General features: G+C 66.0%; 2 protein-coding genes across 3 annotated transcripts; both read left to right on the top strand.

Annotated features, from left to right (window-relative positions):
- Positions 1-342: 342 nt before the first annotated feature.
- Positions 343-7,240, top strand: DNAI2 (dynein axonemal intermediate chain 2). Of its 2 annotated transcripts, XR_008579734.1 has the most exons (14): positions 343-716; positions 820-981; positions 1,062-1,183; positions 1,765-1,907; positions 2,552-2,665; positions 4,008-4,147; positions 4,389-4,511; positions 4,919-5,142; positions 5,368-5,503; positions 5,801-5,947; positions 6,120-6,344; positions 6,427-6,525; positions 6,705-6,803; positions 6,910-7,240. XR_008579734.1 is itself a non-coding variant. In XM_054846496.1 (13 exons), the coding sequence occupies exons 1-13, from the start codon at positions 534-536 to the stop codon at positions 6,711-6,713; spliced, it is 1,827 nt and encodes a 608-aa protein (XP_054702471.1). In that variant the 5' UTR covers positions 343-533; the 3' UTR covers positions 6,714-6,828. The 2 variants fall into 2 exon arrangements, 1 of the variants encoding a protein (XP_054702471.1); XM_054846496.1 differs by lacking the exon at positions 6,910-7,240 and having other exon boundaries at positions 6,705-6,828.
- Positions 7,241-7,793: 553 nt separating this feature from the next.
- KIF19 (kinesin family member 19) lies at positions 7,794-15,636 on the top strand. The gene is given in 23 exon segments (XM_054846502.1): positions 7,794-8,113; positions 8,575-8,665; positions 8,728-8,808; positions 10,341-10,451; positions 10,572-10,659; positions 10,745-10,881; positions 11,045-11,170; positions 11,247-11,429; positions 11,523-11,669; positions 11,773-11,895; positions 12,328-12,475; positions 12,542-12,647; positions 12,727-12,914; positions 13,139-13,405; positions 13,583-13,677; positions 13,745-13,908; positions 13,998-14,257; positions 14,326-14,621; positions 14,860-14,890; positions 14,893-14,987; positions 14,989-15,102; positions 15,104-15,200; positions 15,203-15,636. Coding segments are annotated over 22 exon segments (3,243 nt in total). The 5' UTR covers positions 7,794-8,113; positions 8,575-8,650; the 3' UTR covers positions 15,574-15,636.
- The last annotated feature ends 10 nt before the right edge of the window (positions 15,637-15,646 follow it).

Here is a 15,646-nt window from a genome sequence, read left to right as displayed (position 1 = left end):
GGTTTTGGGGTGCCAAGGCGGGGGGGGGCTGGGGCGGGAAGGGGGCCGCTGCGCCCTGGGATGGGTGTCGAGAGCTGCGTCTCGTGCTCCTCTCCCGGCCATTAGAGCGAGCCAGAGGAGAGGTTTGGGTGACATGGGGCGTGGAGCTGGCAGCAGTCACCCCCCTTTAGGAAGGCCCCGCTACCCTGCGCTAATTGCCTCCCCCCCCCCCCAATTAGCCAGGCTTTGCCCTCCCAACATGGCGGCAAGCGGCGGCCGCCACGTGACGCCACATCTTGCCCTTCCCAACATGGCGGTGAACATCACGTGATCTCCCTCCGGCGTTGCCAGGCAACGGCAGACGCGGCCCTAGGAGCGGCTCCCAGCGAGGCCCCGCCGCACCCCGGCTCCTCGGGAGGGTCAGGGTGTCCCCCGCCGCGGTGGGCTCCCCCTGAGGGCCCCGATCGCTGTCGGGGCTCCCCCACAGCAGCAGGACCCCACAGGGCTGGGGGGGGGGGGTGAAGGGGCGCCCGCCGCCCCCTCGGAGGGCCACCATGGAGATCATCTACGTGTACACGCGGAAGCGCAGCGAGTTCGGCCGGCCCTGCAGCTTCTCCGACCGGCCGGCCAAGGTGAACGTGGACATCCCCCCCGACCCCAGCATGGCCAGCAGCTTCGTCCTGAGGAACCCCGTGGACAGCTCCGTCCAGCACAGCAGCGACATGTCTGAGCACGAGGTGAGGGCTGCCCTCGAGGCTGCTCCTCCTCAGAGGGGAAAAGGTGCGTTTTACACCCATTCGGCTCGATCTCTCGCTCCGCTTTCTCCATGCCAACCCCCAGGTCAACACGGAGCGGGTGGAGGTGGAATCCCGCGGTGTCAACCACGTAGAGGGCGGCTGGCCCAAAGACATCAACCCGCAGGAGGTGGAGCAAACCATCCGCTTCAGGAAGAAAGTGGAGAAAGATGAAAACTACATCAACACCATCACGCACCTCGGTGCCGTAAGGCCCTGCCCGTCCCCCCTCCTCACCTCCCTTGCCTGGTTCCCTCCCCAAAGCCTCTGCCTGCGCTTTCCCTGCAGCTGATGGAGCACTGCGTCAAGCAGAACAACGCCATCAACATCTACGAGGACTACTTTGGAGAGGAGGAGGTGGCAGAGGTGGAAGACGAGCCCCCCTCCGCAAAAACCATCAATGTCATCAGGTAGCACAACCAGCCAGGCTCGCCAGGCTCTCCAGATCCACAGGGCTCCTGCGTCTTAAACCGCCTTTGGAGGCAGAGGAGGTGGAAAACCCAGGGGCTTTAGAATAGCGCCGGATCGGTTCATGGGTGGAGAGACCTGCTGCAGCCCCCCTGATCCCTAACTCCATCTGTCCCTCCCGTCCCTGCCCTCTGCCCTACCCAGGCGCTTTGGCAATAGGTACCACGGTCCAAGGACAGATGCAGCTCTGAGCATCTTCTAACCCTGCTTTAGACAGGATGGGGTTTTATTTTTTACTGGTGCCTCAAAGATTATTTGAGGGGCTGTTAGGTCATTTCTAGAAGTCAGATCCAGTAACATAATTGGATTCTTAGAAACGTATAACTGGAAAGACTTTATTAAATCATCAACTCTTCTCCTCCCACCCAACCCCCAAGAGAATCGTTTCCTGCACTCAATGCTCAAGGGCTGCAGCTTGTTTTAATTGCGATTCCCACAGTTTCCTTTGGGAGACAGATATCCCAGGGCATGACAAAGCTGTTAGCAAACTAATATCTTTCTTTGATGTCCTGTTACCAAAAAGGGATCCAAACGTAACCAAGAGGACAGCTACGCATCTCTCCTGGCACCCCAACACGTGCAAGAAACTGGCAGTGGCTTATTCCAGCCTGGAGTTCCAGCAAAACATGAAAGAGATGAGCTTTGACTCGTACATCTGGGATCTTGGTAAGGGGAAGTGAAAACTCACCAGCCAGTAATGCTGCCGCTGCAGAAGCACTTTGTGTCTTCAAAGCACGTAATGACGCCTCGCAGCACTCTGGAGGGGTGAACAAGGGTTTGGTTTCTGCTTTGCCCACGGATCAATGCAGAGCAGGGGAGAAATGGGACCTGAAAGCTGGGCAACAGGTGGAAAATAACCGCTAAAATCCCACTACATGACTTCATGAGCTAGAGTGCCGGTGACCACAACAGGCAGCTGAGCCGCGCTCCTCTTATGTGGTTCCTGTGTTTATACGGTTCACTTGTGCTTGATTAAGAAAGAGGCAGCACAAGCCCAGGCTGAGAATTGCACTATTCTGTCAAAGACTCTGTTGTATTTTGGAGCAAAAAACACAAAGAAGAGGGGTCGGGGTGCCAGGGGTCTGTCCCCGGGCTGGCAGGCGAGGACAGGTCCCTTCCCTGGCTAAGGTGAGGTGTCCTGGTGACACCGCCAGCTCCTCCTCATCCAGCACGGCTGGGCAAGCGTCAGCACAGCAGTGAGCCAGGCCTGGAGGAGCGGGGTGCGGTGTCGGGAGGCAGGTTTAGAGGCGGGGGTGCTCACCCTCCGGACTGCCTTTACACTTTGCTCTTTACTCATCCCTTCTTGGCAGAAAACCCCAACAAGCCGGAGCTCGTTCTCAAGCCGACATCCCCTCTCGTGAGCCTGGAATACAACCCCAAAGACTCACACGTCCTGGTGGGAGGATGCTACAACGGGCAGATGGGTAAGGAAGATGGATTAGGTGTGAGGCTGTACTAACAAGGCTTCATTTTAATTCGGCCAGAGCCTGGTTCCAGCACAAAAGCCATCATGTCATGAGTGCTGCGGCTGGGAATATCCCCAGCACAGCCTGAAGCCATGGGGCTTGGCGAGCGGAGGACAGGCGTGTGCTCACCTGAGCAGGTACCCGGGGAGGGGAGGACACCGCGCCGGGGAGCCCTTTGCAGTGAGGCGGCTGCGGCTGCAGCAAGAGCCCGGGAGGGATTGCTGGATCAGAGGCTGAGCAGGGCACGTGCTGTGCTCCTGCCTTGCCCACGGCCTCGTATCTTTGCATGGCAAAAGCCCAGGAGAGTTGCTGTCGCTTCATGCGCTAAATTGTTCTTGTGCTTTTGTTTCAAGTGCTTGGAAAAGGGCCTCTCTTTGCCAGCTTCGTTTACGGCTCTGTTATTTACTTGGCCATGTGAGCCCTTTGATTTAATTGCTCTCATTTTGATGTTTTCCTTGCCGTTTGCGGCAGCAATCAGATCTGACAGGGCATGCATTACAGGGCTGTTACTGCACGCTCCGCAGGTGATGGAGGGGAGGGATCTCACCCCGTCCTTCCCGGCGCGTGGCGCGGGCCCAGCAGAGCACACTCCGTCACATCCAATTGCCTAATTAAAGTGAGCGAGAGGGAGCGCGTGCGGCTCGGTGCCACCGCGGCCCAGCTGCCTAACCTTTGCTGAACCACGGCTGGTCCCGTGCTGCGGCTTGCCCTCTGCCACGTGTCAGAGGCAGAGATACAGAAGGACGGCTGCTGCTGTCTGCGGGGAGCCTGCCTTCGTTAGCCGGTGCCCTTCGGGCATGCGGGAGGGGAGCGCAGCCCAGGTCAGGTCGTGCAGGCTGGTTTTTAGCAGCATTGACTGTAAGAGCTGCTGTTTGGAGCTGGCTGGGGGCTGCTTAGACTGTGTCTGGTCCTGCCGCAACCCCTTGTGCAGAGCAGGGGGGAGCCGGGTGGATTTGTTATCTCTGGGGATTGTAGTGCATCTGCCACAGAGAGATGATCGCTGAAGAAATGCTGCGGCTATTTAATATGTTACCATCATCTAGCTCGGTGTTTGCAGAAGGTGCAAATTGTGTTACTGCTCAGCGTGGGCATCCCTGGAAGTGATCACAGCAGTGGGCTCCCAGCCCATGGGGCGCTTGCATGGTTCTTCTGGGGCTGGGAAGTGGGGGGGGAGCACCCGGTGACGTTTGCTCCCCATCCTGGCTTGGAGAGTGGCGCAGCATCTCCTTGGGAAACACGTGGCAAGCAAATGCAGGCAAGGGAGCAAGCGCAGATCTTGACAGCTCCTTTTCCTTCCCAGCTTACTGGGACACCAGGAAAGGGGGGCTGCCCATGGAGGTGTCCACCGTGGAGTTCAGCCACAGGGACCCGGTGTACGGAGCCATCTGGCTGCAGTCCAAAACGGGCACCGAGTGCTTCTCGGCCTCCACCGACGGGCAGGTAAGAGGCAGGGGCAGGGCAGGGTGCCAGGCACTCCCACGGGGACCCCGCTGCCAGGCGCTGACAGCCCCAAAGAGCTTCCCCTGCCCGCACTGCCCCTCGCCAGCCATGGTGGCACGGGAACAGGGACCCCAGGCTGGCGCAGGGCAGCTGCCCGGCTCCGGGGCACTCGGCTCCCCAGCACCCGTGGCTGAGCCAGGAGCAGCCCCTGCAGCCCCCTCCCGCTGCTCGTCCCCCGCAGGTCCTGTGGTGGGATATCCGCAAGCTGTCCGAGCCCACCGAGACGCTGGTCTTGGACATCACCCGGAAAGGGCTCCTGGAGAACGCTCTGGGTGCCGTCACACTGGAGTTTGAGCCCACCATGGTGAGCATCCCCGCACCCACAACTGGTACCCCAACCTGGGCAGGAGCGTGAGCCAAACCAAGCCGGGCCGGCAGTGCCCGACCACCCCCGCGGGCAGGGCTGCAGGGGCACGGCACAAGCGTCTGATGCACAGAGTGACCCAGAGCACCATGCTGCAGCTTGCAGCGTGTTCTCACCCATCTTTAAGGATCAGGAGTCGATGTGCTCCCAAAACACAGGGTCTTGCTGGCGTTTCAGTCTCTAAATCCCACAGATCATGGCGGGTCCCAGAGCTCCGCTCTCCCCAGGCACTGGCTGCAGCAGGCTCCCCCCTGCTCGGACAGCAAAGCCCTTTGCTGCCCCCCTGTCCCCTGCCCCTCGGGGTCCCCAGCCTGCTGACAGCTGCTCTTTCCTGCTCCCACCCTCAGCCCACCAAGTTCATGGTGGGCACAGAGCAGGGCATCGTCATCGCCTGCAACCGCAAGGCCAAGACACCCCCCGAAAAAATCACCAGCACCTACAGCGGCCACCACGGACCTGTCTATGCGCTGGCCAGGAACCCTTTCTACCCCAAAATCTTCCTGACAGTTGGTGACTGGACTGCTCGGATCTGGTCGGAGGAGACCAAGGAATCATCAATTATGTGGACCAAGTAGGTGTTGGTGTGTGTCAGTTTGCCCCGCAAAAAAATCTTCCTTTGTGTGGAAGAGCGTGTTCTGGGTCAGGCAGGAGGTAGTGGGACAGTCACCGAGGCAGAGCGGTGCCAGCGTGGCCGATGGCACTGGAACGGAGGGTGCACAGGCCTGGGCTCTTGGCTGAAGGGGCCAGGGGGATGGAGGCCAGAAGCCCATCCCCGCTGCGTCGGGTCTGCCGGCAGGTACCACCTCTCCTACCTGACGGACGGGTGCTGGAGCACCGTGAGGCCGGCCGTCTTCTTCACCACCAGATCGGACGGGACCCTGGACGTCTGGGACTTCCTCTTCAAGCAGAACGACCCCTCCCTCAGCTTGAAGGTCAGGTCCCAGCGGCTCCGGGTCCCTCACCCCGGGAGGGGAGCGGGGCTGTCCCAGGGCAACCATCCCTCACGGAGCAATCCCGCCCTGCCTGCACGGAGCTCGGGATAAGCTCCGTCAAGCAGCAGCTGTCCCCTCAGCCCTGAGCTGTGCCTGGAGCCCAGTGCGCCCCAAAATTAGCGCACAGACTCCTGGCAAGCACATGGCTTTGCCTCTGCCAGCTCGTCCTGCCTGACTCCCCCCATGGGGCATCACGTCAGGGCTGAGTGCCACCACCCGTCCTTCCTCCCTCCCCAGGTCTGTGACGAGCCCCTCTCCAGCCTGCGCCTGCAGGACAACGGGTGCGTCGTTGGCTGCGGCTCGAAGCTGGGCGCTGTCACCCTGCTGGAAATCTCCTCTGGGTTCTGCACCCTCCAGAGGAACGAGAAGAACCTGGTCAACGCCGTACGTGTGCTTCGGGCCAGCTCACAGCGAAGCCCTCGGCACTGCCGGCACATCGCTGGCCGCCTGCACAGCAGCTCCGCCAGCCAGCCCTGCGCTGTCCCGGTGCGGAGCACGCTGTCCCGTGGGGTCCCTGCTTGGCCCTGCACCCCTCAGCACCCACCCCCCACCCTAGATGTTTGAGCGGGAGACGAAGCGGGAGAAGATCCTGGAGGCCCGGCACCGGGAAATGCGGCTGAAGGAGCGCGCCAGGTCGGAGGGCCAGGAGATGGAGGTGGAGGAGATGCCGGTGGAGAGTCCCCACGATGTGCTCGAGCGCACGCGCAGGGAGTTCTTTGAGGTCATCGAAGCGGAGCTGCAGAGGAGGGCGCGGGCAGAGACCCAGCCCCTGCGTGGCAAGGTACCGGGGATGGGAAAAACCAGCAACGGCGGGGGGACTCCCTGCGTGGGGCAGGGGACAGGGCTCAGCCTCTGCCTTCCAGGTTAAAGACCACGCGGGAGAGGAGGAGGCGGCGCAGGGGGAAGAGAGCCAGCTGCCCAAGGACCGGGAAGAGGAGGAGGAGGAGAAGGATGCTGCCAAGGTCAGCGCACTCCGGCTTCGTGTTGCTTTCCCTCTCCTGGCTAGGGTTGTTCTGTAGCTCGTGTGGGGCTGAGGCTGCTGTCCCTGAGCTGGGCTGAGCTTGTGGGGTCTCTGTGCCCATGGGGTGACGAGCGGAGGGCCCCACACAGCTCCCTGACCCCGTGTCTGCTGCCTCTGCAGGAGCCGTAGCTGAGATGGGACCAGTGGGTCGCCCAGAAACCTCGTGTTGGTCGCAGATGCTGCCTGGCCCTTTGCCCTCCTGATTTTTTTTTCTTCTGGGTGAATAAACAGGAGCTTTCCACATCACATTTCCTGTTTTGTCACAGCATGGTTGAGCAGAGGGTGGGAAAGTCATGTCCTCTTGCTCTTCGTCTCCTCTCCTCAGGCCAGGCCGTGGATCAAAGCTGGCTGTGGACCACGACAGAGCGCTCATGGCAGTGGGATGTCCCTTAGTGTGTCCCCAGCTCGAGGAGCAGGGCAGAGCAGGGCAGCTGGTGGTGGCAGCAGGGTCCCGGTGCAGCACCATGCCCCTTCCCGGCGGGGAGGGTGATGCTGAGCAAAGCCCCGTGCCCCCCACCTCCTAATTTCCCTGTGAGAGCAGCCTGTGGTGCTTGGGCCAGGGTTATCGGTGCTGGGTAAACACAGCCCGGCCAGTATCACCGAGTAGCCGCCCTGCTGCTTACCCAGCCATCAATTATTAACGAGCAGCCGGTTGCGCTCGCCCCACGGCACAGCTGTCGGCAGAGGGATGGGGCCACCGTGTAGGCAGCATCCCGTGTGCCGGGGCAGGGGGTGAGGGTGGGTGCACGGCGGAGCGGCTCGGTGCGGGTCCTGGCCTGGCAGCATGGACAGAGGGGAAAAGTGGGTCCCGGGGTGCAGTGGGACCAGGGGGACAGGGGTCACGATCCCCCAGCCCCCAGCTGAACGCTGCCGTCTCCCAGCGCAGCCGGCTCCCGGTCCCGGGCTGTGGGAAGGGAGCCGGGCACCAGCAGCTCAGCCACGTGCCTCGTTAAGGGCCAGCCCTAATTGTACCAGCAGCTGGAGGTGCAAAGGCATTTCCCCAAGCCATGCGCTGGCCGTGCCCCGCGCAGGACAGGACAGGCACGTTGCCACCCAGCTCGCAGCACCCTGACCACGCCACGGGTGCAGCCAGGAGAGGGCAGGGAGTGTGGCCGGATCCGCACGGTGCCAGCCGCTGTGTCCGCAGGAGCCGGCCGTGCTGCGGTGGTGTGTACAGCTCAACCATCTCCAGGGGACTGGGGCAGACGAGTGGGGCAGACGTGTGGGGCAGGGCCTCCCAGCCCGGGATGGGGTGACACCTCTGGGACCGGGCCCACAGCCCCCCCAGGAGGGCAGAGGGGCTCAGCCCCCAGCCTGGGGCTCTGCCAGTGCCCAGGGGAGGGAAGGGGGGAGCCAGGCTGGGTCCCGCTGAGCCCGCAGTCAGTGGGGGCATTCAGGGCCAGGGCTGCAGCCAGGGACGGAGCGGGGATCAGCGTGCCCCATACACCCCGCTCACAGGCTCCCCTCGGCCCCCCTGCCCCAGCGAGGACATGAACGCTCCAGGGGACAGCGAGGAGCAGCAGCTGGCGGTGAGTCCTGGCCGGCGGCGGGTGGCACTCTGTCCCCAAGGGGAGCAGCACCGCTGCCGAGGGCAGTGGGGACACCTGGAACGAGGGCATCCCACGGCTGCACCCCACAGGGCTAGGATGTGGCAGGAAGGGGGGGACACGAGGGGGACAGGGTGGCTGGTGTGGCTTTGCCTGTCCGGCCACCCCAAGGAGCAGCCGTCCCTGCCGCACCTTGGCACCGTGGGGCTGGTTTGGCGGATGCCGCTGGGACACCCTCGGGGGTTTGGGGGCACAGAGACATGGCACCAGCCCCCCTACCATGGTCCCCCCGCTCCTGCTGTGCCACTGCAGGCTCACCCATCCCTGAGCCATGTCAGCAAGGGGCCGGGTGCCAGCAGGAGGGCACGCTGCCCGGCTGCCCCTTTGAGGCTGGTCCCAGCGGTGTTTGCTTTCGTCCCAGGAAAATAAACCTCTAATTGCAGCGCCCAGCAGTGGGGGGGTCCCGGGGGCTGCGTCAGCACCGCACTGTCGAAGCCTCGTCTGCCGGACCCTGCTGCGATGGCTCGTGTGCAGGTCTGTGTCCCTGTCCCCCGTCCCCATCCCCTCCACCCCACGCTCATCCCCGTGTCTCGCAGGTGGCTCTTCGCATCCGTCCGATGAGCGCGGCCGAGCTGGCGGAGGGGGCCAAGCCCATCGCCCACTGCGTGGACCAGCAGGTACGGCGGCGGGACGGGCACCCGTGGGTTCATCGGGCACCGCCTGGTCCTGGTGCTTCGCCGTCCCTCTGCTTGCCCCATGCCCATCCCGTGGTACCCCGGGGCAGGATGTGACCCCCAGCACGGTGCCTGCCCCGGGACGCGCCCAGCAGCACCCAGCACTGCGCGCGATGCCCACGTGTGCCGGGCGCTGTCTGGGGGGTACCCTGCAGCCTCGCAGCCCCTGCAAAAGACCCTACGATAACAAAGCAGCAGGGTGGGAACCTCTGGGGGCTCTGGATCAGGAGCCCCCCCTTCCCGCAGTGCTGTGGGACCCCAGTGCTGCCTGTCCCTGTCCCCAGTCCTGAGTGGAATGGGGGGAGCTGGGGGGCTGTGCAAGGGGGGGGCAGAGGTGAAAGGAGGGCAGCAGCAAGGGAGCTCGCGTTATGGGGAAAGCTCAAAATCTGCACTGCGTTGGGAGCCGGCAGGGACCCCGCGAGGGGCCATCCCTCGTGGGGACAGGGACACGCAGGGTCCCTGTGGGGTGCCGGCATCCCCAACCGCCTCACGGTGCCCGGGCAGCGAGCACCTTGGTGGGCTGCGCTCACAGAGGGGCCTTTGTGCTGCCGTGCCCAGGTGGGTGCAGCGGGCGGCTGGCCCGGCAGGTCCCCTGGCACCGCGCACAGAGGTGGCTTTGAGCCGCAGCCCCGCCTGGGCACAATGGGACCATTCAGAAGCACAAAGGGCCCCGCGCCGCCAGCACCGGCACCGGCCCGGGCACCTCCTGCACCCCAACACTGAGGGGACACCGGCCCTGGGAAAGCAGGGGAGGGATGACCATGGGATCCCATGAGGGCTCAGACCCCTTGGGGAGCTCATCCCAGTGCCCCCACCCCGTGCCGGGGTGCCCTCCACCCATGCCAGGGTGTCCCCCTTGGCTCCGGCCCCGTTGTGTTTGCTGTGGGTGATGTGGGGTCCCTGGGCAGGAGCGCGGAGGGGATACACAGCTCCGAGCGAGCTGTTCCCCCCGGGACACGCAGGGGATGCTGGCGCAGGGCGCTCGGTCTCCCCCAGCTCCTGGGGCCGGCAGGGGCGAGCGATTGCATTACCCAGCGCCGGGGTGCTGATGCCTGGGCTCGGAAACCCGAGTCCTGCTCAGGTACCCCCGGCGCACCGGGAGCCCGATCACCCGTGGGGGGATGCGCTCGCCCGTGGGGCCCCTCGCCCACCGGCCGGGGTGGAGCTGCTGGCAGACACGGGCCGTCCCGGTGCTCCCGCAGAGCTGTGCTGCGGGGACAGGGCTGGGGAGAGCATCCTGCTGCGTCCGTCTGTCCGTGCACATCCTGGGGGATCTGTGCCACAACGCCACCAGCCTACGGGGCTCCCGGCACCTCGTTACACCTCGGGGCCCAAGCAAGTGCTAATTAGCACCATTAACGGCGGTGCAATGCCCAGCGTGGAGGTGCTGTGGAGGTGACCCTGGAGCAGCGGGGTGGTGGGTGCCCAGGGCCAGCGCGTGCCCCCAAGCCAGCCCCGCTCGCATCCCCCGGCAGGTCGTGGTGCTGCAAGACCCCATGGAAGACCCCGATGACATCCTGCGCACCAGCCACTCCCGGGAGAAATCCTACGTCTTCGACATGACCTTCGACTCCACGGCCACCCAGGTGGGTCCCTCAGGGCGTGGGGGGGTGTGGGGTGGGGGGAGGCAGGCTGGGGTGCCCCAGGCAGCAGGTGGAGGTGGGGGGGCAGCAGGATGCACCCCGGGGCCTCTCACCCTCCCGCAGGAGACCGTGTACCGTGCCATCACCCGGGACCTTGTCACAGGCGTCGTCTCCGGCTACAACGCCACCGTCTTCGCCTACGGCCCCACCGGTGAGGGGCGTGGGGTTGGGGAGCGGGCCAGCCCCATGGCCACGGAGGGGTCCCGGCCCCGAGCCAGCCCCATCCTCTGCCCCAGGCTGCGGGAAGACCTACACCATGCTGGGCACCGACAGCGAGCCCGGCATCTGTGCCCGCACGCTGGCTGACCTCTTCCAGGCCATCGAGGATGCCAGCGGTGACATGGAGTATGAGGTCACCATGTCCTACCTCGAGGTGTGGCAGGGGGCCACAGGGATGTCCCCCTCCCCGGGGAGGGCAGGGGACAGCGAGCGGCACGTGGCCCCAAGCCGAGTATCTCTGTGCCCAGGGTGGGACACGGTGTCCCCGCTGGTCCCCACGCCAGGGGGGACGTGCTCAGCTCCTTCCCCCTGCCCAGATCTACAACGAGAGGATCCGGGACCTGCTGAACCCCTCGCTGGGCTGCCTGCAGCTGCGGGAGGACGCCAGTGGTGTCATCCAGGTGGCCGGCATCACCGAGGTCTCCGCCATCGATGCTGACGAGGTGAGCCAGCAGATGCTCGTGGGGCGTGGGGGGGTCCGGCGAGCCCTCCCTGTCCAGCGCTGCCCGTCTGCCCCAGGTCATGCGGCTGCTGGCCCGGGGGAACAGGCGGCGGACACAGGAGCCCACGGCCGCCAACCGCACCTCGTCACGCTCCCACGCGGTGCTGCAGGTCACCGTGCACCAGTGGCACCGGGGTGGGGGGCTGCGCCACGGCCGCCTCCTCATGATCGATCTGGCGGGCTCCGAGCGGGCGGCGCAGGTACGGCACCCGCCTGGGGGGCTGCAGGGCTGGGGACCCTCCTGGGCCCCTCTTCTGCCCGGTTTTTCCCTCTGCCATCCCATCCCTGCCCAGACGCAGAACCGTGGGCGGAGGATGAAGGAGGGAGCCCACATCAACCGCTCGCTGCTGGCCCTGGGCAACTGCATCAAGGCCCTGAGCCGCCAGGCGAGCACCAAGTACATCAACTACCGCGACAGCAAGCTGACCCGCCTGCTCAAGGTGCGGCCAGGGGTCCCGGCTCCCCGCGGTGGGATCCGAGCTGGGGGGTGATGCACAGGCTGCCCCCGCCACAGTCTCTCTCAGCCGTGTTCTCCGTGGCCAGCACTCGCTCGAGGGCAACAGCCGCGTGGTGATGATCGCCCACATCAGCCCAGCCAGCACCGCCGTCGAGGAGTCCCGCAGCACCCTCGCCTACGCCCACCGCACCAAGAGCATCCGCACCACGGTAGGGTGGGAGCACGGGCACCCTCCTGCCCTCCCCGCCCCCCTCCCCGAGCAGCCCCGGCCCCGCTGCCCCCCAGCGAGGAGGGCACGAGGAGTTCACCCCTACACCGCTCCACGGGTGCCCAGGGAAGGGGAACTGCTCAGGGCACTGCTCTAGCAGCTCTTGGGATGCTCAGGACTTGCTCCATGGCCATGTGCTGCCTGGGGACGCCGCTTGGGGAATCCTACTCAGAGACACAGTTGGGGACCTGCTCCACCAGCTCTGTCCTGCCGGGGAACCCCCTGCCTGGGGACCCTCTTCAGGGATCCTACTTGAGGACCTGCTGGGGACCCACTCCACCAGCCATGCCCTGCTCAGGGACCCCGCTTAGGCACCCTGCCTGGGGCCGGGCTGAGCGGGGGCCATGGGACACTCACACCGGCCCCAGCCCAGGTGAGGCACAACCTGCTCAGCATCTCGTACCGCGTGGCACGGTATGGCAGCGTTGTGGCTGACCTGCGCAGGGAGACCCAGCGCCTCGAGGGCCCTGAGGACGCAGAGCCGGGGCAGGGCGAGCGCCGGGACATCCCCTACATCTGGGGTACATCCCGGCCCCCCACCCTCCCGTGGCCCTGTGAGGCTCAGCGCTGACGCCCGGTGCCTCCAGCCCAGGTTCGGCTGCTTGGTGCCCGCCGCGAGCAGGCGGCCCTGCGCCATGTCCTCCGGCTGGAGAGCACCGCGCTGCGCAGCCGGCATCTGCTCGGTCTCGCCCAGTATGTAGGTAAAGTCCTCCCAGGACAGGGTCCCCTGATGAGCTGGGCTGGGGGTGAGACCACCTCCTCCTCCCCGCAGCAGGACGCGACAGGGCTGGCAGCGGAGCAGGGAGGGACAGGGGGAGCCGGACAGCCCCGGTGACAGCAAGAGGGACTGGGACATGGGGGATAAGCGATTGGATGTGCCAGAGCCACCCGACGTGGCCGCTGCCCATGAGAGCATTGCGGCTCTGGTGGAAGAGCAGGGCAGGCTCCAGCAGCAGAAGGGTTGGGACCCCCGTCCCCACCGCTGGCAACTGAAACCCCATCACCAGTGAGCTGAGTTTGACAAGTCTCAGTGCCGGGGTTCCCCAGCAGCCCTGGGGGGGACGTGGATACTCTTGGACTGGGGTGTGGGTCAGGGGCCAGGGGCGCTGGCAGGGCTGCTGGTGCCATGGCAGGGGTGCTGGCAGCAGGCAGGAACAGTGCCCACACTGCGTGCCCGCAGGCAGAGCTGGCGCGGCGCTTCCGGCAGAGCCAGCATCACACGCGGCGGCTGGAGGAGACCCTGCGGCACCGGAGCAGCTCGGCGGAGCAGCGGGAGGTGCAGACCCTGCTGTGCCGCCTGCGCCAGCTGGAGCTGGAGACGGCAGAGACGCGGTCCCGCACCCTGCTCCAGGGCGGCCTCCGGCACCCGCCGGCTGCAGCAGCGCAGCGCTTTGACCAGCACCAGCCCCTCTGTGCCCGCATCATCCAGCAGCAGCAGCAGCTCATCGCCGGTGCGTCCCTCCCGTGACCTCTGCCACGACAAAGGGGCCTCTTGCGTGTTGTCGCCCTGGAGTCCCGCGGTGTCACCGCATTATGGCAACGGGACGTGTCGCGATGCAAAGTCCCCCCGATGTCGTGACATAGCCACGACGCTGCCGCCTGAGCCCAGCCTGCCCTCTCGCTGGCAGACCACCGGCTGTCGGTGCCGCGGCCGCTGGAGGAGCTGTATGAGACCTACCTGCGGGAGCTGGCGGGGCACCTCAGGGGCACCGGCACCCTCAAGGTAGGGCAGGGTGGCAGGGCACCCCCCCAGACCCCAGGCAGGGCACTCAGCCCCCGTCCCTGCCCAGGGCATGGCCCTGCCCAGGATTCCGCAGGCGAGCGGCGCAGCCAGCCTGCCGGACACAGACCGGGACAGCGTGTGGGCACAGAGGTGTGAGCACCCCACGCCGCCGTGGCAAGGGTCCCACCATGACACCCTCCCACCCCTGCACCCCGTGGGGCACAGGTACAGGTGGGTGTCCACCAGCCTCCACGTGCACGGGGCTGCACGTGCCCCTCAGCTGTTGTGGCAGAGGGTAAGGGGTGTCCCCTCTCTGGCAGCACCCCGACCCCCATGTTCAGGAAGATCCGGTGGGCACAGCGGCTGGGGAGCGTGGTGGTGCCCACCCCACCTCCTGGCTGGGGCATGGTGGCCCAGGAGGTGAGTACGGCTGTGCCCACAGCACCAAAGCCCCAAGGTGGGGACGCTTATGGGTGCCATGGGTCCCGGCAGCGCACGCCATGGGCCAGCCTGAGCATCCGGCATGATCCCTCCCCGGGCAGCGGGACCAGCTCGGAGGCGGTGGTGGCAGCGGGCAGGGGTGAGCCGAGCAGGGCCGTGGGGCTGAGCAGGCAGCCGTGCCCCGCTGACGGTGCCGCCGCACCACAGAGCACTGGGAGGTGTCAAGCAGCACCAAGAGCATTGTGGCTAATGCCGCTCAGCACCGGTCCCGCATCCCAGAAAGCATCCGCCTGCACCCGCCGAGGCCTGCGGAGGAGCGGGGTGGCCCTGGGCTGTGGCACACTGGTGGTGAAGACAGGCTGGCAGGGACGGCTACCCGCTCCCCGGGCGCCTGGCTGCGGGAGCACGAGAAGGGTGGCAGGGAGCAGGGAAAGAGGGAGGAATCACTGGATGGCAGAAGGAGATCAAGGTGGTCACGGTCCTTCAAGGTCACCGGCTGTGGGGTAGGTGCAGGCATGGGGGGGCTGTGTCCCCCGGCGAGGCAGCACCGACTGGACCCGGGAGGTGGTGGAGCTCCGGCAGAGCGGTGCTGGTGGCGGTGCCATGCCCAGGGGAGGAGGGAGGGGAGGAAGGCCATCCCCAGCTCCCCTTGGCATCCCTTTGCCCACCATCGGGGTGTCAGCACCCTGCGGCGTGCACCCCCCCACGTACACACACACACATCGTGGTTCCTCCCCAAAGCGCTCTGCCCACGGACCTTCTCTCTGGCAGCCGGCAGCCCCCGGGGCTCCTCGCCGCCATCCCCCGTGCTGCAGAGCTCCGAGTGCACCATGCCAGCGGGGGTGCAGGCAGCCGGCACCCAGGGACCCCCCACCCCAAGCCCTGCCTGGAGCAAAGCCCCCGCACAGCCAGCTGCCAGGTGAGCCCCCGGCTGGGGACGGGGTGCAGGGGCCATCACCCAGCCCAGCACCCGGGGCTGCTGCTGAAGCGCCCCTTCCCCGGGTGCTGGGGACCCCTCTCCCAGTGCCGCCCCCCCAGCTCCCCGCCAGCCCCTGCGACTCGGCTGCGTCAGCAGGAACGGTGCCGGGGCCAACGGCAAGGGCGGATGGAGTCACCATTACTGAGCCAAGCACCTTGCCAGAGGGGCACTGGACCCTGTGCCAAGCCAGCAGGATGAGTGCCCGTCCTGCCAGCCCCAGCGCCCCCAGCGCCGTGCAGCCCCCCGGTGCCAGCCCTGCTGGGGGCGAGGGGCAGGGGCCCAGCCCTCCCCGTGCCAAACCCACCCCAAGGCAGGCACCCAAGTCAGTGACCCCGGCAGAGCCACGCGGATGCTTCGGGAAGGGCCCCTGTGGGTGCTCAGCACCCAGGGGATGCTGCCGGCCACCCAGCACCGCCGGGCATGGATGGGGCGCAGGGCAGCTGGACGGGTGTTTTCCTTGCGGGGGGTTACATTAAAGAGGTGTGCTGAGCCAGAGTGGTGTGACGGCCGTGCACAGCCCGACGCACCCCTGCCCGTCCCCGGGGAACC

This window comes from Grus americana, chromosome 18 (genome assembly GCF_028858705.1).
Source record: "Grus americana isolate bGruAme1 chromosome 18, bGruAme1.mat, whole genome shotgun sequence".
Lineage (NCBI taxonomy): Eukaryota > Metazoa > Chordata > Aves > Gruiformes > Gruidae > Grus > Grus americana.
Note: the sequence above shows the minus strand (reverse complement) of the source record. Positions and strands in the feature narration are given on the sequence as shown.

What these genes read in the sequence shown, in the direction of transcription:
- DNAI2 (XM_054846496.1), top strand. Translation starts at nt 534, where the DNA reads ATGGAGATCATCTACGTGTACACGCGGAAGCGCAGCGAGTTCGGCCGG. An exon ending in CTCGTACATCTGGGATCTTG is followed by an intron (nt 1,908 to 2,551) that starts GTAAGGGGAAGT and finishes CCTTCTTGGCAG; the next exon opens with AAAACCCCAACAAGCCGGAG. An exon ending in ATGCTACAACGGGCAGATGG is followed by an intron (nt 2,666 to 4,007) that starts GTAAGGAAGATG and finishes TTTCCTTCCCAG; the next exon opens with CTTACTGGGACACCAGGAAA.